We start from the raw sequence: 26,585 nt of genomic DNA on the forward strand, positions 1-26,585 counted from the left end.
GCTACAAAAAGTGTTTACAAGCTGTTATTCTTGGCAAAAGATGTGCTACCAGGTACTAACCATGCAGGGTGCCCAAATTTTTACATCTGCCCATTTTCCTTTTTTGTTAATTTAAAAATGAAAATATATATATTTTTTTTTTTACTTTAAAATACAAAATGTGTCATCCTTAAATTTATGCCTTCTGGAGATCATTTCATCTACAACTTGTTTAACTGTTCACAATCACAGTAATTTTGAGTAAAGGTGCCCAAACGTTTGCATGCCACTGTAATATAAGTGGTTTCTACAAATTCAGCTGAAATGCAGCTTTTACGGACTACTGCAGCCTCAGAATTATTCACTCACCTCATGACAAGTGTTTTTAGTAATATTAGTACCTATTGTGATTTGCTGCAAAAAGAATTCATAAACCGCAGCGTTCCTTATAAATCTTAGCCCCTTTCCTCATCAGCAATGGGCCTACACTTCACTAATATCCAAACGCAACAGCCTCCTGTATGCCTGTGAGTATGGACCGCAACACATGGGTGTGTGAATGTAGCTGAATTCTGACTCTATGGTAGTTATTCTAGTTATCAAATGGTTCTTTTTGTTTGGAATTGGGAGAAACCGCTATATTAATATATTATATATTATGATTGGTATATTCGTTATACTGAGCTATTCATCTTGTTCTTGTTTCATTTGTCCAAATGGTCTCATCAGAGAGGAAGAAGATGACTTCTAGGGCTACCTATTGGAAGTAGCAATCCTAAAAGTCAAAAGTGGCCCTTTAACGGGCCTTGTCATCTGACTTAGGATTTATGCCAGATCAGAGCCTCAATTTTCAGACAGTGTTTCGGGATTGCCCCTCATCAGTGCAAAGTATGAGGTCTGATCTGGCTGTATGAGAAGCTATACTGGGGTCTAAGGCTACTTTCACACTTGCGTTGGACGGCTTCCGTTGCTATCCGCAGCCTTGAGGAATTACGGTAATCGTTGCAGGAAACCGTTATATTCCTCATAGACTTCTATTAGCTACGGATAGCAACGGATGGTCTTGCATTGCATCCGCCTCGCGGCGCATCATTTGTTTTGACGCTGACCGTCAGTGACCGTTGGGCGGATGGAACGCTGCATGTAGCGTTTTTCTGCACTTCAAAAAAACGCAACCTGCAGGATTCCGTCGGCGTCCGTTGTTTTTAGAATGGACGCCTATGGTGGCAGATTCCGTTAGAATCCGTCATTTGACGGATTCCGTTAACGCATCCGTCTTTACACAACTGCGCACGCTCAGATGTGTAAAGTCAAGGAAAAAAAACCTATAACGGATTGCGTTATTTTGTACGATGTGTAGCATCCGTTGTGCCACTATATGCAACGCATCCGGTGCATCCGTCACACAACGCAATGCTACGGATCCCATCCAACGCAAGTGTGAAACTAGCCTAAGGGGAAAAACTTTTCTCCTTGCGGAGACTGACAAACTGTTTCATTTGTGTATTGCAGAAAGTTTGTATATTTTGCTAATACACCTAATTTTGCAAATGTTGAATACATTTTGATTGCAACAGTATAAGAAAAACAGGGAGAAAGTTGTGTAACCTCATCTATCACACATGCATATAAAGCCATTCCTGTGATGACATATACAGTATGTCTGCAGTAGGAGTACCCTTTTAATGGGAAGGTTTAACATCCACTGGATCGGCAATTGTCAAGCCGTTGTATGTCAAACATGACATTCCTGGAGCCTCACTGAATAGTGAAAGTAAAGAACCCTCTAAAATATATATGGTCTCATGATCAGCCATTTACATCTCAAGGCTCTGGCCAACTGGTCCAGGAAGCCATTATCTATCCCCCATGAGATGGCTGGATTGTCATTGTAAATAAGCACTTGTACCTTGCCCCTCCCCCCACCTCACTGTAGATTGTAAGCTCTCACGAGCAGGGTTGCCATTTTTCCCTTTAAATATTGTAGCTTCTATAATTGTTACTTGTTTGTATATGTTTATGTATATGATATGTATATGAGCCTCCTGAATTGTAAAGCGCTGCGGAATATGTTGGCGCTATAGAAATAAAGATTATTATTATTATTATTATTTACCATAGTAATGATAGATATTTTTTTTACCATAACCTACCTCATGCACAACATTTTGCAGAGCTGAGGACCACAGGTGGGGCCCATGAGTGAAATTTTGTGAAATGGGCCATTGGTTAAAGCAGTTGTCCACCACTTTAATATTGACGGCTTGATCTTAGGATTGGTCATCAATGCCAGATTTGTGGGGGTGCAATACCTAGCTCCCCCACCAATCTGCTTTTCACCTAGCCATTGGTGGCTGGATGTGCTTAGTTGCAGAGCTCCATCAATTACATTGTGTCCGCAGTCAGGTACTGCAGATCCACATCTATTCATTATTATAGGGTTATATGTGCAGCACCCAGCAGCGGCCGCTATACAGTTGATGGAGCGGTGCTGTGCAACTTCGCTACTGAGAACATCTGGCACCAGAAACAGCAGATCTGCAGGGGTGGTGGTCGTCACATCCCTCATCAGTCTGGTATTGATTACCTATCGGAAGAATAGGCCATCAGTATTAATAGGTCATCAATACAAGACGTTTCCTGCAATCCGGATAAGCAACAGTGAACAGCCTACATCGACTAATGTATCTTTTTAGTTGCACCATTTCTAACAACTTTTTATGCCCTTTGGGGCATCATTTCGAAACTGTATAATATTGAGCGCCCCTAAAAAGCAAAGACGAAGGCACAGGAAAGCGATTAGAAAAATTAGCCATGAAACGCGGCCTTCTGAATGCTGACATTACTATTATGCATTGAAGGGGTTCTTCAAGAACTAGAAGTCATTCCATATTTATAGGCACAGGGATTACTTACTGATCGCCGGGGGTCCACCCTCTGGGGTGAGGGCTGTATGTTGGCTTTCTCCAACAGTTCCCTAGTCAATGAATAGTGCGGCAGTCGAGAATACGGATATCTGCTCCATGCACGACACTTTTCTGCAGAGCCCCATTCTTGGGATCGCTGGGGGTCCTCCGCTATCAATAAGATGTTCTTTATGCTATGAATATGACATAGCTTATTTCTGGGAAATATAAGTAAACCAAACGTAGAGATTATAGTATATTTTCTGAAAGGCTGCTTCTTCTGGTGTTTATGCGGAGTTGATGTAAGCAGTTTTAGAACACTGCTTGTAAATCAATATGAAATAATTTTTTAGAGCCATCACACCCACTGCGTCCTGGAGCTAATGAGTGGACATTTGAGAATTGGCAGAAGCCATTGAGACGTTTCTGGCCAAATGTGATTTTTTTTCTTTGGCTTTGTAGGTTCTCCAGGAGGAGAAGGCTGAGCTGAGGGCGACCATACAGGCTCATACAGACTTTTTGGAAGGATCTAAAGCTCAGAAAGAGGAGCTTCACCGAGAGGTGCTCAGGGTCACAGACGTGCTGAAGGACAAGGAGAACAACATCAGGTGATCCCTTTACGGCAGCACTGTGTGATACAGTTTTAACATTTCATGGTCTCTGATATTTGGTCATCACAGAGCTCTTGATGGCAACTGAAATGGCCCCAAATGTGCAGAGTACAATTTGTTTCAAATTACTTAGAAATGAAAGGTTGCATGGTTCAAGGGAGGACATTCCTGCTACCTAAAGATGCAAATCTAGTGAGTCACATAAATATACCAAATACAATAGTGATATAATGCACTAGAAGCCATATACATGCTCAGTGTCTGCTTAGGTTATTACTAGTTATCTATGTACAGGATATGTGATAACTTGTGGATCAATGGGAGTTCAACACCGATCCTGAGAGAGGGTTTCTGAAATGCGGACGTATCACTGCTGGACATAGTGGAGTGCCACTCTGTTATCTCCTGCATTCCCATAGGAAGTGAATGTCACAAGGCGGTTTTTACAAACATCACCTACTGTCATAGAGGTGTCGGAATCTGTTCAGACTACTGATTTTGACACTTTGATAACTTCTCTGAGGTCTGGAATCAGAACAGGCAAACTCCAGTGTCGACTAACAGATTGGTAGTTCATAGACAGGGTAGCAAGAGTTAATCTCTGCTGGTCTGTTTGTGAGTCATCTTTGATCACATCTTTTAGAGGAGCCAATCATATCTGTTCCCCCTCCTATATATGCTAGCTGGACACTTCCATTAGTGCCAGCTTTAGTTAATCTTAGCTGGTCTGGTGAAGTATTGTGATCCAGACTAACTGGTGGTTGTAGTTCTTGTTGCTGTGTGCGGTTGTTGAGTTAATCCTTGTTGTCTTTTTGTTTCTACCTTTCCGCTCTTGCTTTTCTCCTGGGTCTTTCATTGTTGGTTCCTGTGTGTTTGCAGTGTGTCAGAGCTTTGGTTTGCCCCTGTCTGTCTTTATCTATGTTTCCATCTCTCCTAAGATCAGTTCTGGTCAGGAGCCTAGCCAGGCCACAGGACTCTGGCACTTCCACCATTAGGGGTAACCTTGAGTTTAGGGATAGCCTAGGGACCCCTAGCATGAGCTACAGTATAACAGCCCTGTCGGTTGTTTTCCTACAGTCACACCGTGCAGGTGAATGAATAGAGGGATATTTTCACATACACGGCCGTTGCTCCATTTTGTTGGGGTGTTTCAGAGCCTGAATGAAGGCTTCACATACACAGCATTTATTTGAACTTTGCTGCTTTCTGTGATAATTTAGCTACTGCCATACAATATAAGATAATATGAATATAAGAAATTTCTATAGATTAAAGATATAAAAGATAAAATAAAACCTCAAGCTTTAGCCATGCTCCAATAATATCTCCTCTCCCAGATAAAAAGGTAGCAGATTGATACAGCAGCAATAGGTGTAGTACAATTGAACAATCTATGATAAAATTCAAATATTTTCATTGCCATAATATATCAATGATTGGGCTTTAATATCTGTCATACCAATATAGATATAGAAGTTCTCTGTCCAAAATATTCTCCCCTCTTATTTTTCATATTTTCCCTTTTATTAAAGGTATATCTCTGATGGTTATCTGTGAACATGTCCAGTAAAGATAGGGATAAGAAATTCCCCTGAGTGTGTTTTTATTCTAAGAAAATATTAGGGGTTAATGTACATGTATTTACCTCTCATATAAAAGTAGGAATAGAGCAACAGAATATGTATGTATCTGAGGTAGTACAAACGTTTCTTGGATATACACTCCATGATATAAAATTTCCAAAAATGCTGTTTTTGAGTTTATATATACGGTTTGCTCCTATCCTCAGTGGTGGGAGTAGGCATAGATCCCCATACAGAGGATATGAAAGGGGATACTGCTCTAATCTTCTAAGTCCCAGAGAATGCGCTGTGTAATACAAAATCCTGTTTTAATACTAAGTCTTAACGCATGCGTGCTGAGAGATAACAGTGCTTTAATGTTCTAAGTCCAGGAGCACGCGTGGTGTGATTATCTCTTAGTAAACACAGGGACTGATGAGGCATAGCAGGAGCAAGCACAGTGTGTGTAAGGGTACCTTCACACTTAGCGATGCAGCAGCATGTTTACCTTAGTTACCAGTCTCCGCAGCTTCCAGACGGCGGCTCCGTGCAAGCGTAGCGTCGCTTGCACATCGCTGCTGGCTGGGGGCTTTTCACTGGTCGCTGGTGAGATCTGCCTGTTTGACAGCTCACCAGCGACCATGTAGCGATGCAGCAGCGATCCTGACCAGGTCAGATCGCTGGTCGGATCGCTGCTGCATCGCTAAGTGTGAAGGTACCCTAAGTGACAGCGACCACGAGGTCGCTGTTACGTCACCATTTTCTGTGACGTAACAGCGACCTTGTAAGTCGCTGTTATGATCGCTGCTTAGCTGTCAAACACAGCAGCCGAAGCAGCGATCATAACCACGAGAGCAGGGAGCCGCGCACACTGCTTAGCGCTGTCTCCTTGCTCTCCTAGCTATAGTACACATCGGGTTAATTAACCCGATGTGTACTGCAGCTACATGTGCAGAGAGCAGGGAGCCCGCGCACACTGCTTAACGCTGGCTCTTTGCTCTCCTAGCTACAGTACACATCGGGTTAATTAACCCGATGTGTACTGCAGCTACATGTGCAGGGAGCCGGCAGCACAGGCAGCGTGAGAGCTGCGGAGGCTGGTAACTAAGGTAAATATCGGGTAACCACCTTGGTTACCCGATGTTTACCCTGGTTACAGCTTACCACAGCTGCCAGACGCCGGCTCCTGCTCCCTGCTCGCTTCATTTCGTCGCTCTCTCGCTGTCACACACAGCGATCTGTGTGTCACAGCGGGAGAGCGCCTTTGAAGAAAACGAACCAGGGCTGTGTGTAACGAGCAGTGATCTCGCAGCAGGGGCCAGATTGCTGCTCAGTGTCACACACAGCGAGATCGCTAATGAGGTCACTGTTGCGTCACCAAAACCGTGCCGTAGCAGCGATTTTGGTAGCGATCTCGCTATGTGTGAAGCACCCCATAGGAAGAATGAGTCTGTATAGGGAATTCCCTGTGGCTAAAGTAATGGCTTTTGTGATATAAGACAGATCACTGCGCTCAGTGCTTTTAATTGTGTTTGTCCCCTTATCTTAATACGTTGATTAAAAGTTATATATTAATAATTAGTCTTTAGTGTGGGGATCTAATTGCCTTTGGCAAATTGTAAAGTAATGCTTTCAGAGCCTCAATCTCAGGATCAGTAAAGCTGGTGTCACACTAAGCGACAGCGACAACGACGTCGCTGTTACGTCACCATTTTCGGTGACGTAACAGCCAGGGCTGTGGAGTCGGTAAGCCAAACCTTCGACTCCGACTCCTCAAATTCTCTTGCACCGACTCCGACTCCGACTCCGGCTCCGACTCCGACTCCGACTCCTACATATATTGCTTATAGTTAGGTGAAAAATTTATTGTAGTACATGAATATGTGTATGTGAACATTAGACATTTAATAATTTTTATGATACAATAATCAAGATATTTGGATAGAACATAAAATATATTTATTGGATACAACTTTAGAACACAAACTGTAATAAATTGTAAATATGTAATACACTATGTAATATACAGTAGATTACATATATATCTTGTGTGTGTATATACACTGTGTATATATATATAATATTACATATTTACAATTTATTAGTTTTTTGTGTTCTAAAGTTGTATCCAATAAATATTTTATGTTCTATCCAAATATCTTGATTATTGTATCATAAAAACAATTAAATGTCTGATGTTCACATTATACTACAATAAATTTTTCACTTAAATATAAGCATTATACTAAATGTTATTATTTAGTAAAATATTCAGCACATTCTGCATTGCACTCCTGTCCCCAATTTATTATATATTTTAGGAGTCGAAGTCGGTGCATTTTATACCGACTCCAACTCCGACTCCGACTCCACCAAAATGAGCTCCGACTCCGACTCCACGACTCCGACTCCGACTCCACAGCCCTGGTAACAGCAACCTTGTAAGTCGCTGTTATGATCGCTGCTTAGCTGTCAAACACAGCAGAAGCAGCGATCATAACGTCGCTGTGCTACATGTGCAGAGAGCAGGGAGCCGCGCTTAGCGCTGGCTCCTTGCTCCCCTAAGTACAGTACACATCGGGTTAATTAACCCGATGTGTGCTGCAGCTACATGTCACAGTGCAGAGAGCAAGGAGCCGCGCGCACTGCTTAGCGCTGGCTCCTTGCTCTCCTTGCTACAGTATACATCGGGTTAATTACCCGATGTGTACTGCAGCCACATGTCACAGTGCAGGAGCCGGCACTGGCAGCAAGAGCGGAGGCTGGTAACCAGCGTAAACATCGGGTAACCAGGGAAAGGTCTTCCCTTGGTTACCCGATGTTTACGCTGGTTACAGCTTACCGCAGCTGCCAGTGCCGGCTCCTGATCGCTTCATTTCGTCGCTCTCTCGCTGTCACACACAGCGATGTGTGTGTCACAGCGGGAGAGTGACGACCAAAAAATGAAGCTGGACATTCAGCAACGACCGGCGACCTCACAGCAGGGGCCAGGTCGTTGCTGGATGTCACACACAGCGACAGCGACAGGACGTCGCTGCAACGTCACAGAAAATGGTGACGTAGCAGCGACGTCGTTGTCGTCGTCGTTATGCGTGACACCAGCTTAAGGTTCTCTGCAGTCGGACCCTCATGGATTTGCAAGTTAGCACCTGTATGGATAAGTGATAACCTCTAATGTTCGGAATAAAGGCCCCTTTACACACTGCAACATCGCAAACGACATCGCTGTAACGTCACCGGTTTTGTGACGCAATAGCGACCTCCCCAGCGACATTGCAGTGTGTGAAACACATCAGCGACCTGGCCCCTGCTGTGAGGTTGCTGATCGCTACACATCTCTCAGGACCATTCTTTGGTCCTTTGTTTCCCGCTGTGTAGCATGATCGCTAGAAAGTCTCAGTGTGTAAAGGGGACTTTACAGCGACTTTGTTAGCGACTTCCCTTTCAAAAAGCTGCTTTACAACGTCCCCAATGACTAGCTAGGTCGTTCTGCAGGTCCGTATCGCTGTTGCGTCGTTTTCCAGGTTTGCCTGTTTGACAGCTCACCAGAGACTTTGTAGCGATCCCGGCCAGGTTGGGATCGCTGGTGGGATCGCTAGAAAGTCTGTGTGTAAAGGGGCCTTAACTCTTGATCTGTTAACTAATTTCTGTGTAAATCCCACTAACAGAATAGTGTGATATCTTCATAGCAGATGTAACTCAGTACGGAGGAACCTCTATTAGGTGCTTCAGATACCAACAAATGAATAGTGCAGAAAATCCCCCAAAGCACAGATATTAAATGAAAAATATACAGATGTGTCTATAGGAGATAATCTGTACAGAGCGTGTGAATGCCAGATATCGCCATGTATTCTTTGTAGTTGCTCCTTCTGGGTTTAGCTGGAGTCAGATTCTAAACTTTATACATCCCTGATGGCCTAGTAGAAGCTGCTGCGACTGGTGCCTTATATTAGTATCTTCTACACCCTAAGGGTAGGTTCACCAGTATCAGTTTTATGCATTTTTTTTTCTTCATGAAAAATACAGGCCACAGCTAGAAATGTGCAGTGTAAATTATTATTATTATAGCGCCATTTATTCCATGGTGCTTTTACATGTGAAAAGGAATATACATAATAGGGAGAGGTACAATAATCAAACAATACAAGGCACAGGCTGCTACAGGAAGAGAGAGGACCCTATGAGTGAGGGCTAACAGTCTACAAGGGATCGATGAGGATACAGGAGGATATAGTAGGTGAGGGTAGAGATGGTCGTGCGGCGTTATGGACGACTGAGGGCTACTGCAGGTTGTAGGCTTGGCGGAAGAGGTGGGTCTTTAGGTTCCTTTTGAAGCTTGTCAAGGTAGGTGAGAGTCTGATATATTGGGGTAGAGAGTTCCATAGTGTGGGGGAGGCACGGGAGAAATCTTGTATGCGATTGTGGGAAGAGGAAATAAGAGGGAAGTAGAGAAGGAGATCTTGTGAGGATCGAAGGTTACGTGCAGGTAATTCCCAGGAGACTAGATCACAGATGTATGGAGGACACAGGTTGTGGATGGCTTTGTAGGTCATGGTTAGGGTTTTGAACTGGAGTCGTTGGGCAATGGGAAGCCAGTGAAGGGATTGACGGAAAGGGGAATTCGGGGACAGGTGGATTAGTCGAGCAGCAGAGTTTAGAATGGATTGAAAGGGTGCGAGACTGAAGAGAGGCCACAGAGCAGCGGTTTGCAGTAGTCCAGGTGGGCTTTAATAAGGGCATGCGCTAGTATTTTCTTTGTCGCTTCATTGGGAGACCCAGACAATTGGGTGTATAGCTTCTGCCTCCGGAGGCCACACAAAGTATTACACTTTAAAAAGTGTAAGCCCCTCCCCTCTGCCTATACACCCCCCCCCGTGCATCACGGGCTCCTCAGTTTTTATGCTTTGTGCGAAGGAGGCACACATGCACGCAAGCTCCACAATTTAGTCAGCAGCAGCTGCTGACTATATCGGATGGAAGAAAAGAGGGCCCATAACAGGGCCCCCAGCATGCTCCCTTCTCACCCCACTCTGGTCGGCGGTGCTGTTAAGGTCGAGGTACCCATTGCGGGTACAGAGGATGGAGCCCACATGCTGTTTTCCTTCCCCATCCCTTAGGGGCTCTGGGTGAAGTGGGATCCTAATCGGTCACCAGGCACTGGGACCGTGCTCCCTCCACAGCCCCTGGGGGAATCTGCTGGACAGGAGCCGGGTATCATCAGGGACAAGGCCCTGCTACTCTGAGGTACTCTGTGTCCCCTTGAGGACGGCGCATAGAGCGCCTGTGTTATGGACGCTGCAGCAGCTGCTGGGTGTGTTAGTGCGCCGGGACTACCGCGCTGACCGCGCTTATAACTATAGTCCCCGGCTTTTGCGGCCTAGTACCGCATACTCCCGCCCCCGGGCCTGCCAGTCAGGGGTAAGGGCGGGACGCTGCACTGGACGTCAGCGCTGAGGGCTGGAGCATACTTTGTATCCTCCTCCCCCCTCACTGAGCACCGTGGGGCACCAGATTCCCGCACTTTCTGAGGCACGCCCACGGCCCCCTCCTCCTCTCAGAACACTGGCAGCCATTCCTGTCAGCACTTCACACGCTGGAGAATTTCAGAGGGGAGACAACACCGAGCTCCACAGCTCTGGGAGGCCCGGGCAGGGAATCTGGTGGTCACACAACCGCTGCAGGCGGTCGGTAAGCCGCACCTGTTACTAGGTGCTGGCCCCCTGGGTGCCGAAGTGTATATTTATATACTTATTTTGTATACATTTACTCTATACGGCTGCACTATTTGCTTTTGGCTATATACCCTCACTGATTGCTCTAAGGGGAGACAACAGCATGTCGTCCGCAAAAAGCAAGGGTGCCAAGGCACAGGCTTACTTTGCAACCTGTACCTCATGTGCGGCTATGCTACCTGCAGGTTCCACCTACCCTCATTGTGTGCAATGTTCGGCCCCTGTGACACTCACTCAGCCGGAGCCTCTGCCACTGGTGGAACCCCCGGCCCAGGTGGAACCACCTGCTGCCACTGTCCAGGTGACAGGGACAGAGTTTGCAGTATTCGCTGACAAACTGTCTGAATCTATGGATAAATGGTCTGCTAAAATACTAGAAGCTTTGCAGTCCAGACCGGTAACACTGGCCCCGGGCACAGTTGAATCATTGACCCCAGGCCCCCCTCGGTTGGAGCAGCAAAGTGCTCCTGGGGCGACTCATAGGTCCCACGGTGAGGACTCTGACACGGACCGCAGTCCCAGACCGACTAAGCGGGCTCGCTGGGAAATTCCCTCGACTTCATCACACTGCTCAGGGTCTCAGCATGAGGACTCTCTGGAGGATGAAGCGGAGGTGGCAGATCAGGGCTCTGATCCTGACACCGCTCTCAACCTTGATACACCTGAAGGGGACGCCATAGTAAACAACCTTATAGCGTCCATCAATCAGGTGTTGGATCTTTCTCCTCCAGCTCCTCCGATTGAGGAGTCAGCTTCTCAACAGGAGAAATTCCATTTTAGGTTCCCCAAACGTCCACGGAGTGGGTTTCTTGATCACTCCGACTTCAGGGATACAGTCCAGAAACACCGAGCCTTTCCAGATAAGCGCTTTACTAAGCGCCTTAATGACACTCGTTATCCCTTCCCCCCTGACGTAGTCAAGGGTTGGGCTCAGTGTCCCAAGGTGGATCCTCCAGTCTCTAGACTGGCGGCTAGATCCATAGTTGCAGTGGCAGATGGTGCATAACTCAAGGATGCCACTGACAGGCAGATAGAGCTCCTGATGAAATCCATCTATGAAGCTATTGGCGCGTCCTTTGCTCCGGCATTCGCAGCCGTATGGGCACTCCAAGCTATCTCAGCTTGTCAGTCTGAGATTAATGCAGTCACACGTGCCTCTACTCCGCAAGTAGTGTCCTTAACCTCTCAGGCGTCGGCGTTTGCGTCCTACGCCATGAATGCTGTCCTGGACTCTGCGAGCCGTACGGCGGTAGCATCCGCCAATTCGGTGGCAGTCCGCAGGGCCATGTGGCTACGTGAATGGAAGGCAGACGCTGCTTCCAAAAAGTTCTTAACCGGGTTGCCATTTTCTGGCGACCGCCTGTTTGGCGAGCGATTGGATGAAATCATTAAACAATCCAAGGGAAAGGACTCGTCCTTACCCCAGTCCAAACCAAACAGACCCCCACAAAGGAAGGTACAATCGAGGTTTCGGTCCTTTCGGCCCTCAGCCAGATCTCAATTCTCCTCGTCCAACAGGCCACAGAAGGGTCAGAGGAACTCCGATTCATGGCTGTCTAAGTCACGTCCTAAGAAGACCGCCGGAGGAACCGCTCCTAAAGCGGCCTCCTCATGACTTTCGGCCTCCCCAAACCGCATCCTCGGTCGGTGGCAGGCTCTCCCGCTTTTGCGACGCCTGGTTGCCACATGTCCAAGACCGATGGGTGAGAGACATTCTGTCTCACGGTTACAGGATAGAGTTCAGCTCTCGTCCCCCGACTCGTTTCTTCAGAACATCTCCGCCCCCCGAGCGAGCCGATGCTCTTCTTCAGGCGGTGAGCACTCTGAAGGCAGAAGGAGTAGTGATCCCTGTCCCCCTTCAGCAATGGGGTCACGGTTTTTACTCCAACTTGTTTGTGGTGCCAAAAAAGGACGGATCTTTCCGTCCCGTTCTGGACCTAAAACTGCTCAACAGACACGTGAAAACCAGGCGGTTCCGGATGGAATCTCTCCGCTCCGTCATCGCCTCAATGTCCCAAGGAGACTTCCTAGCATCAATCGACATCAGAGATGCTTATCTCCACGTGCCGATTGCACCAGAGCATCAGCGCTTCCTGCGCTTCGCCATCGGGGACGAACACCTTCAGTTCGTGGCACTGCCTTTCGGCCTGGCGACAGCCCCACGGGTCTTCACCAAGGTCATGGCAACAGTGGTAGCAGTCCTACACTCTCAGGGACACTCGGTGATCCCTTACTTAGACGATCTGCTTGTCAAGGCCCCCTCTCGGGCGGCATGCCAACACAGCCTGAACATTGCTCTGGAGACTCTCCAGAGATTCGGGTGGATCATCAATTTCCCAAAGTCAAAATTGTCACCGGCCCAATCACTGACATATCTCGGCATGGAGTTTCATACTCTCTCAGCGATAGTGAAGCTTCCGCTGGACAAACAGCGTTCACTACAAACAGGGGTGCAATCTCTCCTTCGAGCCCAGTCGCACCCCTTGAGGCGCCTCATGCACTTCCTAGGGAAGATGGTGGCAGCAATGGAGGCAGTTCCTTTTGCGCAGTTTCATCTGCGTCCACTTCAATGGGACATTCTCCGCAAATGGGACAGGAAGTCGACGTCCCTCGACAGGAACGTCTCCCTCTCTCGGGCAGCCAAGGCCTCCCTTCAGTGGTGGCTTCTTCCCACTTCTCTGTCGAAGGGGAAATCATTCCTGCCCCCATCCTGGGCTGTGGTCACGACGGACGCGAGTCTGTCAGGGTGGGGAGCGGTCTTTCTCCACCACAGGGCCCAGGGTACCTGGACTCAGCCAGAGTCCTCTCTTCAGATCAATGTTCTGGAGATAAGGGCAGTGTATCTAGCCCTAAAGGCGTTCCAGCCGTGGCTGGAAGGCAGGCAGATCCGAATTCAGTCGGACAACGCCACAGCGGTGGCATATATCAATCACCAAGGCGGCACACGCAGTCGGCAAGCCTTCCAGGAAGTTCGGCGGATTCTGCTGTGGGTGGAAGCCACAGCCTCCACCATCTCCGCAGTTCACATCCCGGGCGTAGAAAACTGGGAAGCAGACTTTCTCAGTCGCCAGGGCATGGACGCAGGGGAATGGTCTCTTCACCCGGACGTGTTTCAAGAGATCTGTTGCCGCTGGGGAACGCCGGACGTCGATCTCATGGCGTCTCGGCACAACAACAAAGTCCCGGCATTCATGGCACGGTCTCAAGATCACAGAGCTCTGGCAGCGGACGCATTAGTTCAGGATTGGTCCCAGTTTCGACTACCTTATGTGTTTCCTCCTCTGGCAATGCTGCCCAGAGTGTTACGCAAGATCAGGTCCGACTGCCGCCGCGCCATCCTCGTCGCTCCAGACTGGCCGAGGAGGTCGTGGTACCCGGATCTGTGGCATCTCACGGTGGGCCAACCGTGGGCACTACCAGACCGACCAGACTTGCTGTCTCAAGGGCCATTTTTCCATCTGAATTCTGCGGCCCTCAACCTGACTGTGTGGCCATTGAGTCCTGGATCCTAGCGGCTTCAGGGTTATCCCAAGGGGTCGTTGCCACCATGAGACAGGCCAGGAAACCAACTTCAGCCAAGATCTACCACAGGACGTGGAGGATCTTCTTATCCTGGTGCTCTGATCAGGTTTTACTCCCTGGCCATTTGCCTTGCCCACTTTTCTGTCATTCCTTCAATCAGGAATGGAAAAGGGTTTGTCTCTCGGCTCTCTTAAGGGACAAGTCTCGGCGCTCTCTGTGTTTTTTCAAAAGCGTCTAGCCAGGCTCCCGCAGGTACGCACGTTCCTACAGGGGGTTTGCCACATAGTCCCTCCTTACAAGCGTCCGCTAGAACCCTGGGATCTGAACAGGGTGCTAACGGCTCTTCAGAAACCACCTTTCGAGCCAATGAGAGATATTTCTCTATCACGTCTCTCGCAGAAGGTGGTCTTCCTAGTGGCAGTCACGTCACTTCGGAGAGTGTCTGAGCTAGCTGCACTGTCATGCAAGGCCCCCTTCCTGGTGTTTCACCAGGACAAGGTGGTTCTGCGTCCGGTTCCGGATTTTCTCCCTAAGGTGGTATCCCCTTTTCATCTCAATCAGGATATCTCCTTACCTTCTTTTTGCCCTCATCCAGTTCACCAATGTGAAAAGGATTTGCACTTGTTAGATCTTGTGAGAGCACTCAGACTCTACATTTCCCGTACGGCGCCCCTGCGCCGCTCGGATGCGCTCTTTGTCCTTGTCGCTGGCCAGCGTAAAGGGTCGCAGGCTTCCAAGTCAACCTTGGCTCGGTGGATCAAGGAACCAATTCTTGAAGCCTACCGTTCTTCTGGGCTTCCGGTTCCGTCAGGGCTGAAAGCCCATTCTACCAGAGCCGTGGGTGCGTCCTGGGCATTGCGGCACCAGGCTACGGCTCAGCAGGTGTGTCAGGCGGCTACCTGGTCGAGTCTGCACACTTTCACGAAACACTATCAGGTGCATACCTACGCTTCGGCAGATGCCAGCCTAGGTAGGCGAGTCCTTCAGGCGGCGATTGCCCACCTGTAGGAAGGGGCCGTGTTACGGCTCTAGTACCGAGGTATTCTTTTACCCACCCAGGGACTGCTTTTGGACGTCCCAATTGTCTGGGTCTCCCAATGGAGCGACAAAGAAGAAGGGAATTTTGTTTACTTACCGTAAATTCCTTTTCTTCTAGCTCCAATTGGGAGACCCAGCACCCGCCCCTGTTCCCTTCGGGCTGTTGTTCTTTTGTGTACACATGTTGTTCATGTTGAACTGTTCTGGGTTCATGGTTTTCAGTTCTCCGAACATCCTTCGGATTGAATTTACCTTAGACCAATTTATATGTTTCCTCCTTCCTGCTTTTGCACCAAAACTGAGGAGCCCGTGATGCATGGGGGGGGTGTATAGGCAGAGGGGAGGGGCTTACACTTTTAAGTGTAATACTTTGTGTGGCCTCCGGAGGCAGAAGCTATACACCCAATTGTCTGGGTCTCCCAATTGGAGCTAGAAGAAAAGGAATTTACTTTAAGTAAACAAAATTCCCTTCTTTGCAGCTTCATAGGAAAGGAATGTACGAAGCCAGGAAATAGTTTTGAGTTGGAGGCGGCAGGAGGTGAAGAGGGTTTGGATGTGTGGCTTGAAGGCGAGAGCAGAGTCGATGGTCACCCCCAGGCAACGAGCACGTGGGATTGGGGAGAGGTAGCAGCCATCGTTTTTGATGGGTTGTTTTTTTTGTTTTTTTTTTTTTTGTGCAAAGTCATTTTGATCTCAATGGGGATGAAAATTGCTGTAAAAACAATGACATGTTTCAGTTTTTATAAAACTCACCACAAATTTAAAAAAAAAAATGGAAATCTCGTTCATTTTGTTGTTATTTTGATTCTCTACTTTTTGCGTATACAAAGACATCAAAAAGAAATTTGTGAAAAAATCCTTTTGGCTGTGTCCACACAATGTGTTTTCAATGCATCTTTTGCTGTGTTTTTGTAATGTGCAGTAAAAAACACACTGCAAAACTATTATGTGAATACACCTCATAGGTGTAACATTTTGGAGCTGGAGAACATAGTCCCTCTGGAGACATTGATTCCATTGTAGACTTACCAAAAGCTACCCACAATTTAATGTTTTACTGCTGATTGAATTGCAGATCATTAGAAGAAAGACTAAGACAGACAAAACTATCAGATGGGCACCCAGAGATGGACGTCCTGCGCTCGCAGCTGTCAATCAGCCGTTTGAATGAGCAGAGATTAGAAGAAGAAGTGATCCGTTTGGAGGAGCACGTCAGGTCGGTGACCGTCCAGAGTCAGCAATTCTCCCAAGAAATGAAGGTCATGGCTGAATCACGGCATCTGTTAGAAGAGGAGCACAACAAATGCTGGACAGAGATTAAAAAAGTTAGTGATTTTTTTTTTTTTTTTACACTTAAATCGAATAAGCTTTTATAATCTATCATATAAATTATTTCCATATCTTGCAAAATGCTGATGTTCCATTGAGAATGATTAATGGCAGCGCCGCATGACCAGCCCTACCCTTACCTACTGTATCTTCACCCATCCCTTGTAGACTGTGAGCCCTCGCGGGCAGGGACCTCTCTCCTCCTGTACCAGTCTGTGTTTTGTATTGTTTAGGATTATCGTACTTGTTTTTATTATGTATACCACTTTCACATGTAAAGCGCCATGGAATAAATGGCGCTATAATAATAAATAATGATATTATATTTAGAACCAGTATACTACCTTAATTTAAATCTTATAAAAACACTATTTATTGAAATTCATTTAAAATTCAAAAAAGTTCCACCTGTGAAAAAAATGACACACAGAACACATATATCAGGACCATGGAATGACTCCAAAATATCTGCCCACAGGAACCAAAAACCAATTAGTTCATATGTTGATAATAGTCCTGCCCAAGATCAGATCTAAATGACCCTTACTCTTTCTCTCCTCTACCTGCCAATGGACAGTCGGCTCCTTTCAGAACTTTGTGAAACACCTGAACAGGAACGATATAGGTCTGTCATTTACCTATGATATAGGCATTGACCAAATGGCCTTTCTGGATGTCCTTCTGATGAGGGGAACTGGGGGGCAGATAGAAACCCAGGTTTTTCGAAAAAAGACTGCAACCAATAGTTTTTTACATTAGACCAGTCACCATCCTGAGCCGTTAAAAAGAGGGATACCAAAGGGCCAATATTTAAGACTGAAACGTAATTGTTCCACGAGCGACGCCTTTTACAGACAGGCGGGGGATCTGTGTCAGAGGTTCACTGAAAGAGGGTATCCGGCTGGTCCCCTTAAAGAGGCATACAAACACGCGGTATTGAGAGATAGGGAAGAGCTACTAGTAGCTAGAGAAAGGGAGGAATCGGAGAACATCACAAGGGTGATTGGTACGTTTGATAGTCGTAACCGGGAGGTTTTCAAAATCTTGGACAAACATTGGGGAATTTTGAGGGCGGACCCGAACCTAAAGGATTTCATTGGGGTACGGCCCATGATTACTTTTCGTAAGGGGAGGTCCTTAAAGGATAGGTTAGTACACAGTCTTTATCAAGCCCCACAAAAAGAAGGGACATGGCTGGATAGGAAGGTGAATGGAGTTTATAGGTGCGGACGATGTAAATTCTGTAACTGGATTTCACCAGGGAAGAAGGTATTGTCGGCATGCACGCATCGTGAATATGACATTCGTGATTTTGCCAATTGTAGTACCGAGGGGGTTATTTATGTGGCCAAATGCACTTGCCCCCTGGACTACATTGGGAAAACGAAAAGAGAACTGAGAAAGCGGATCGGGGAACATCTGGGGGATGTACGAAATGAAAGGGATACCTCGATCTCACGACATGTTAGACAAGTACACGGGGGAAATCTGAACTCCATAAGCTTTAAAATCATTGAAGTGGTCCCGGAACCAATTAGGAAAGGCAACTGGAATAAACTTTTGCTACAAAAGGAGACCAAATGGATATACCGCTTTGACTGTGTACATCCAAAAGGTCTGAATGAACAGCTGACGTTCGGTTGTTTTCTATAGGTGGCGTCTGTCCTGAAGAGATAAAATACCCTAGGCTGCATCAGAATAAATTTCTATCTATACCCGCCAGGCTAATATCCTTCCGTAAAGGAAGAAGTCATGTTTGGATGAGTGGAATTATTTTTCACCATCCCATTTTCAATTAATCTGTATTCATCTATATTACCCCATTCTCTGAACCTATATGGGATGCTGATTTATGGGAACCAACGTGTTGGAAACAACTTTATGGATGTTAACATCATTGCAGTGATTATCTTTGGTGGTCTCTTTGGCCTCCCCCCCCCCCCCTTCCCCCTCCTCCCCCCCCCCCCCCCCCTTCCCTACCTCCAATTCCCCTCGAACATAGGGTCGATATGTGCCTTTGATATATATTGCCCGGTATCATGGCTTGTCCTGTTATATTATCAGGAGGGAACATTTGGGTCTGTATACTATCGGTGTGACCTCAGGTTTCTATGTGAATTGATGATATATTGGGATGATTGAACTGTCTATCGTCTATATTCAATTTCCCCTGTATAGTACTTAGAGGCTGTGGTTGGGGTCTGGATTTGAATTTGATCAATACTATGTGTAGGATTTGAGGGTTTTTGAATCAGGTGGGGGGAGTGCATGGGGGACGGCCCGCGCTGTCAGGTTATCGGCGGCGACGCCCACTTGGGCGGCGTGAGCTGGGATGCGTGACATTTCGAGATCGTACGTCACTTCCGTGTTTCCCCATATCGTGCTGGGAGGAAGACGTGAAGACCGGATGACGTGGTATTTTTAGTCACTTGACCCGTACGTGAGGTTTTTCACTTCCGGTTTGGGGTGTGTGACGTCTCAGATCGTACGTCATTTCCGGGTTTCCCCATCCTGTGCCGGGAGGAAGATATGATGATCCGATCACGTGGTATCCTGGAGCCACGTGACTCGGGCGGGTCACGTGGGTCTGTTTACTTCCGGTTGGGCTCCGGTTTCGTCCACATGGCGAATGCACGTGCTGTATACCTCCGGGGTCCTTGAGCAACAGGGTATTTATGGAAGGTAATCGTCATCCTGACTGGGGATGGTCTGTGCCCTTAGATGATAGTGGGCGATGCCCACCTGGGCAACGTGAGCTGAGATATGCGATGATCTGGACTATATGTCACTTCCGGTTGTAAAAAAATGGTGATTGCACGTGTAGCATACATCCGGTTTCCTAGGGGACGGGATGTCTGTGGGGGTGGTTGCCCAGGAGGATGGCAGCTAATTATCTGCATGTGATGTATACATCGAGGAGGTCCCACTCTAATGGGGCGTTCCTGGGGGCGGTGATTGAACGGGCCAGCCCCTAATTTGAGGCAATTTAAGGAGGGCGAGGCACATGGTAAAGCGGCCATTATACATACCCACAAGGAGAGGTGTGTGCTACTAAATGAGTAGCCCCCCTAACAGCTATCAGGTATGTCTTCCATGTGCCTCTGGGACTCTGTTTTTGTGTGGTTTAGATTTGGGGTTCTGATATTTGTTTGTTCCACAGGCGATTGGGCCAGCTATCTTTCATTTTGTCTCCTGATGAACCCTGACTAATCATTTGGGGAGAAACGCGTTGAGACTGAGACTATGTGTATCTATGTTATTGGGTTGAGGACCATGGAAAGCTCGGATGCCTGCACATTATGAAAAGAATGGACTGCTGAGGGACTACTAATTTTTGACTCATCTCTCAGATAAGTTTAATTCTCCATCTTCCCCTCTAAAAAATTGAGTACCCCTAGCTTACATTATAAGTTGAGGGAGATTAGGGATACCTGTAGAAGGGAAAGCCGCCGAGGAATGGGGGCACCTCATTACCTTTAGGGTGAATTGTGACTATGTCACACCTCCATTGGCAGGTAGAGGAGAGAAAGAGTAAGGGTCATTTAGATCTGATCTTGGGCAGGACTATTATCAACATATGAACTAATTGGTTTTTGGTTCCTGTGGGCAGATATTTTGGAGTCATTCCATGGTCCTGATATATGTGTTCTGTGTGTCATTTTTTTCACAGGTGGAACTTTTTTGAATTTTAAATGAATTTCAATAAATAGTGTTTTTATAAGATTTAAATTAAGGTAGTATACTGGTTCTATATTTGATTTTCTACCTACACAAATAGATTTCTAAGTGTCTAAAATGATATTATATTCCCACTTCTGCAGAGCTCCTGTGTGTGTCTGTGTGTGTGTGTGTATATACATGCGTGTGCACCGCCAGCCTCTTCTGATTATTATGGTTTAATCTTGGAGGACCCCCATACACATTAGATATTAGGCCTATCCCTCCAAACTCTGGTGGGGTGCTGCCAACTAACACCTAATGTGTATGGCCGTCTTCCAGCAGAGAGCATGCGCTGGATGTTTATTTGGCCGAATAGGCTTTTCTTTTGCAGACTTTCTCGCCTTTAGCCTGTGTAATGCTTTTTATGCTGATTTTTGTGCAGCTAAAGAGCCAGCTTACCCAGGCTGAGCTGTCGTACAGCAGTGTCCTTGATGGGATGAAGAAGGAGATTTCTCAGCTCACTGAGGAGCTGCACCAGAAAGACATTGGCAATGCCTCCTGTAGCTGTAATACCAAAGCCTGGGAGAGGAAGGTTCAGGCTGAGAAAGAAAGAGCGGACAGAGAAGCTTCAGAGCATAAAGTAGGTGCCAATATTAGCAGTTATCCAGGCAGAAATCAGAAGGATTAAAAGCATAGTTCTTAAATATTGGTTGGGCTATACGTATCTGTAGCATAATTTATCATTGGGGTCTCTGGAACCCTTATCGTCCCTAAAGCAGAGCTCTGCAGAGTCCCATCTGAATAGAGTGGAGGTTTTGCATTTATTGCCTATGGTTCTGCAGTTAAAGCTGCATTCACACGACCGTCCCATTTTTGCAGTCCGCATAAAATGGTCCTGTTTTTCCATGTATGCATCTGTGTGGCAACCGCATCAGTTTCGTTCCATATATAGTCTGTGTGCTATCCATGTGCCTTCCATTTTTTGTTTTGTTTTTGCGGACGGCAAAAAAAAAACCAAAACGGAAGGAGGGTTAAATACAGTCAAAAGCTAGCTAGATAGATAGCTGGATAGATGTGTATATATAGTTAAGAAAGACATATATAATGTTATATAATGTTTCACTCCCCTGACTTTCATGTGGCACTAAAGGGTGTTTAGCCTTGTTTTTAGCCACAAATTCATTCTTTTTCCCCAAAAAACGACGTTGGGTCCCCCACAAATTGGATCACCAGCCAAGGTAAAGCAGACAGCTGTGGTCTGGTATTCTCAGACTAGGGAGGTCCACGGTTATTGGACCCTCCCCAGCCTAAGAATAGCAGGCCGCAGCTGCCCCAGAAGTGGCGCATCCATTAGATGTGCCAATCCTGGCGCTTCGCTTCGACTCATCCGTTGCCCTGGTGCGGTGGCAAACAGGGTAATATATGAGGTTGATACCAGCTGTGCAATGTCACCTGGCATCAAGTCCTGGCATTAGTGATGTCACGGCGTGTATCAGATACCCAAAATCACTAACCCAGTCAGTAATAAAAAAAAAATAATAGACAAAAATTTTTTTTTTGAAAAAACATTCACCAACACATTCCCTCTTTTACCAATTTATTGAGAAGAAAAAACAAATCCGGGTCCGGCATAATCCATATTGGAGGTCACATGACGATCCATACTCGTCCCAGTCAATGAGGAAGAGAATGTTCCCCATTGGCTGGGAGAGCAGTGCAGTGACCTGAGCTAACATCAGTAGGTCAGCCCAGGTCACCGCAGGGGATGACGAATGCCAACGCCTTGAGGTTAGCGAGGTACATTACCTGCGGCGATGAACTCCGCTGAAATCGTGACGTCAGCGCTAGTCACTGAGTTCCATGACCGCTGCAAAGTATCGCGGGAGCCTGCAACGTCACCTCTAGTCACAGCCTTGAGCCGCTCGCAAGATTTTATTTGAGAACATGGCAGTCAAGGAACTTAGTGATGCGTGCTGATGTCATGAGTTCAGCGGACTTCATCACTGCAGGTAATTAACTTGACTAACCTCATGGTGTCCGCACTAATCATCCCTGAAGCTGCTCACACACTGCTGTGAGCCGCTGCGGGTCTAGCAGGGGCACTCAGACGGAAGCCACCCAGAAGTGCTTCCGTGTATTTTGCGGACCCATTGACTTGTATTGGGTTATGGTCCAAATTTTGCAGAACAGAATAGGACATGTTCCATAATAAAGGAACAGACATAAGGACAAGGATGGCACACAGAAGCACTTCGTCTGCCATCTGTTCCTACACAAAATACGTTGAAAACATGGTCCTGTCTGTAGGTCCGCAAAAAAGGAACTGACCAGGACAAACGGAACAGTCGTCTGAATGAGACCTAATAGTATAGCGCTCTGATATCTCTGGCTGTAGGATGAACAAGGCCATTGATTACTATGGGCAAGCTTACGCTGGAAGGGTTTCTGGACCATGACTTCTTAAGTTTTCTCTTCTGCTGGTGCTTCACCAGAGTTCAGAGCCTGTACCAAAGTTAAAAATACAATTTTTTTTTTTTTTTTTGGTATGACACTACAATGGGCACATGGGTAATCAGTGGCAGCCGAGTCACAGAATACTGCAGCCAGAAAAAAAGCCCGTTCTTCAGGAGTAATTCACATGTCCATGTCGTGGCGTTCTTTTGTTCTTTTGTATATATTAACTCAATTTATTTTGTGGATTAATGTATGCCAATTTTATTGTTTTAAGGTTTCGCTGGCCGCTCTCAAGACCTTGCGGGAGGAGAACCAGCAACTGACTGCGATGATGGAGAAACAAGAGCCATCTGTGCGTCTGGTAAGATGCTGTACGGTATACACAAGACATGCAAATCTTACCTCCTCTCATCTTTGTAATAATCCCTAATGAACTGACTTTGGCTTTTTATGGCTTTGCTTTTCATTGTTTGCATTTTTGCCCCATGTTATTTCCATTCTCAGGCGTTGGATAACCTGGAATGTGAGAATCAGAGGCTACAGAAAGAATTGTCACAGTCGAGGAGAAATCTGGAGCTTGTTCTGAACACCAGGCAGTCTGACATCCAGAGTGCAGTGGAAAGGTAAGACAACTGGCTAACTGTCAAGATAACGCTTTAAAGAGTCTGTCAGATTGGACTTAAAGTATGAATTAAGCATATAGCCCTGTAGGAGACATTGCCCCTGTAAAGGATCATACCTATATTGTTCTAAACGCTGCGTCCGTGCTGCAGAAACTGAAGCGTAAATATTCTAATTAGGGTACTTTGTGCACCCTGGGTGTGGCCAAGAGGCTCTGTACACCATTCCACCCACAGTCTTTTTTACTTGTCTCTGCTTCCTTCCAAGGTGATTGACAGCGCTGGCTTGCCTGGAATGAAAACTCTAAAGCTGAGTCAGGCCAGCACTGTCTATCATCAGTGAGGGAGGCAGAGACATGCGAATCCAGTAGGTGGAACATTGCACAAAGTCTCTTGGCCACACCAAGGGTGCACGAAGCACCATCATTTACATATACCATATTTTTCAGACTATAAGACGCACCCTGGTTTTAGAGGAGGAAAATAGGAAAATAAAATTTTAAGCAAAAAATGTGGTCATGACACACTGATATGGGGCGAGGATCTGCTGCTGACACTGTTATGGGGGTAATGTCCCCAACTTTTCTACTAAGGTACCCCATCCTGGTAATAATCCTCCTGCCTTGTATATGATCCCCATCCTTGTATATATGTCCCTCATCCTGATAAATACCCCCATCCTGCTATATACCCCCATTCTGCTATATACCCCCATCCTGCTCATAATATACCCCCATCCTGCTCATAATATACCCCCATCCTGCTCATAATATACCCCGATCCTGCTCATAATATACCCCCATCCTGCTCATAAAATACCCCCATCCTGCTCATAATATACCCTCATCCTCCTGCTAATATACCCCCCACCTCCTGCTAATATACCCCCAACCTCCTGCTAATATATCCCCATCCTCCTGCTAATATACTCCCATCCTCCTGCTCATATACCCCCATCATGCTCATAATATACCCCCATCCTGCTCATTTACCCCCATCCTGGTATATGGCCTGCATCCAGTGGCACAGAAAAAAAATAAACGTTTATACTCACCTTTCCCCACTCCCTGCAGCATCCTCTCTGTGTCAGCAGCAGCGCCGCTGACCTTTGTGGAGCCGTTCCCCTGCAGCATCGCGATTTCCTGTCTGACGGCTCGCTGATGTGTGTGGAGACTAGCGGTGCGCACAGAGATGACGTCATCGCTGTGCTCACCGCTCTACACAGATCAGCGTTCGGCAGACAGGAAGACATCGCGATGCTGCAGGGAACTGTGACCAGTGAGTATACCATACTTATTCACTGCACCCCGTGCTGATGATGATGCGCGGGGGGCAGTGAATACAACCGCGCATGATCACTCCAGGCTGTAGTAGCTAGGGGTGATCAAATGGGCCGGCACTTTACCATGCGCGCACCCCCCGCCCATCATCCCGCCGCCCACCTGTCAGCGCTGGCTTCAGCGCTGAGAGATGATGGGCGGGATGGTGGGCGTGCATATGAAATGAGCGGGCCCACGTGGTCACGGCAGGCGCTGCTACAGCCTGCTTATGCCCCCGGTGACCCGCTCCACCGCAGCACCCTCATTCCCCGCAGCCCTACATTCAGACTATAAGACGCACCCCCCACTTTCCCCCAACTTTTGGGGGGAAAAAAGTGCGTCTTATAGTCCGAAAAATACGGTTTATGATTTGAATACTTCAGTTTCTGCAGAATGGAGGCAGCAATTATAATGCTAAAGGTGAAATTTTTTTAGACAGTCTATATCCCCTATAAGACTGTGTGCTTAGGTTATGCTGCCAGTTTGAACTGACAGACACCCTTAAAGGACACAGACAATTTTAATTTTTGCTCTAAAGCTTATTCTTCCTAGTCTTTGAAAAGCCATAACTATTCTATGTTTACATAGACTTAGACTTTACATAGCCTAATGTGAGCTTGTTTTTTGTGGGACGAATTGTGTTAATTTTACCATTAGGCAGCACGGTGGCTCAGTGGTTAGCACTGCAGTCTTGCAGCAATGGTGTTCTGGGTTCAATTCCCACCAAGGACACCATCTGCAAGGAGTTTGTATGTTCTCCCCGTGTTTGCGTGGGTTTCCTCCCACACTCCAAAAACATACAGATAATTTTGATTGTGAGCTCCAATGGGGACAGCTATGATCACATCTGTAAACCGCTGCTAAATTAATAGTGCTATATAAGTGAGTAAAATAAATACTATATTGAAAAACAGAAGAAAAATTCCAAGTTCGCTGAGATTTTGATAAAAAATGCAATCCCACCATTGTCTTTTGGGTTCCTCTTTTTGTCTGTTGAGCTCAGTTTTTATTTGTAAACTTGGTTTCTTTGCCATTTTAAGGTATGTGCGCACGTTGCTTTTTACCTGCTTTTTACCTGCTTTTTTGCTGCTTTTTCTTCTGCACTGTTTAATGCCAAAATGGATGTGTTCTTCTATTCAAGCAAAGTGTATGGGAATTTGGGTTTCTTGTTCACACTATGTTGTTCAAAATGCTGCCTTTTTGTGGCAGAACTTTGGTCAAAAACTCAGCTTTGCAGTGCAAAACCCAAATGGCAAAAACAATTGACATGTTGCTTCTTTGAAAAGCTGAGTTTTTGACCAAAGTTCTGCCACAAAAAGGCAGCATTTTGAACAACATAGTGTGAACAAGAAACCCAAATTCCCATAGACTTTGCTTGAATAGAAGAACACATCCATTTTGGCATTAAACAGCGCAGAAGAAAAAGCAGCAAAAAAGCAGGTAAAAAGCAACGTGCGCACATACCCTTAGGCTATGGTAACGCAGGGCATTTTTGCTGCATTTTTTTCATTGGTTTTATGCAAATCCATGCTTATAAAAAGCTGCTTTTTACAGTACCAGCAAAACCTATGATATTCCAGATATCTGGGAAAACACCGCTGGGGAGGAAGGCCTGAGGAGGCTGGAAGGGCACAGGCAGCCGTGGGGAGGCTGGAAGGGCACAGGCAGCCGTGGGGAGGCTGGAGGGGCACAGGCAGCCGTGGGGAGGCTGGAGGGGCACAGGCAGCCGTGGGGAGGCTGGAGGGGCACAGGCAGCCGTGGGGAGGCTGGAGGGGCACAGGCAGCCGTGGGGAGGCTGGAGGGGCACAGGCAGCCGTGGGGAGGCTGGAGGGGCACAGGCAGCCGTGGGG

General features: G+C 46.8%; 1 protein-coding gene across 3 annotated transcripts in view; it reads left to right on the top strand.

Moving 5' to 3' along the window:
• CEP63 (centrosomal protein 63) overlaps window positions 1–26,585 on the top strand; it is a 109,431-nt gene that overhangs the window by 58,416 nt on the left and 24,430 nt on the right. For all 3 annotated transcript variants that reach the window (XM_075341006.1, XM_075341008.1, XM_075341007.1), the window contains exons 8-12: window positions 3,348–3,493; window positions 16,429–16,678; window positions 20,785–20,982; window positions 23,071–23,157; window positions 23,301–23,419. In XM_075341006.1, the coding sequence (XP_075197121.1) occupies window positions 3,348–3,493; window positions 16,429–16,678; window positions 20,785–20,982; window positions 23,071–23,157; window positions 23,301–23,419 (800 nt within the window). The remainder of the gene's footprint in view (window positions 1–3,347; window positions 3,494–16,428; window positions 16,679–20,784; window positions 20,983–23,070; window positions 23,158–23,300; window positions 23,420–26,585) is intronic.

The sequence above is a fragment of the Anomaloglossus baeobatrachus genome, chromosome 3 (genome assembly GCF_048569485.1).
Source record: "Anomaloglossus baeobatrachus isolate aAnoBae1 chromosome 3, aAnoBae1.hap1, whole genome shotgun sequence".
NCBI classification, from domain to species: domain Eukaryota; kingdom Metazoa; phylum Chordata; class Amphibia; order Anura; family Aromobatidae; genus Anomaloglossus; species Anomaloglossus baeobatrachus.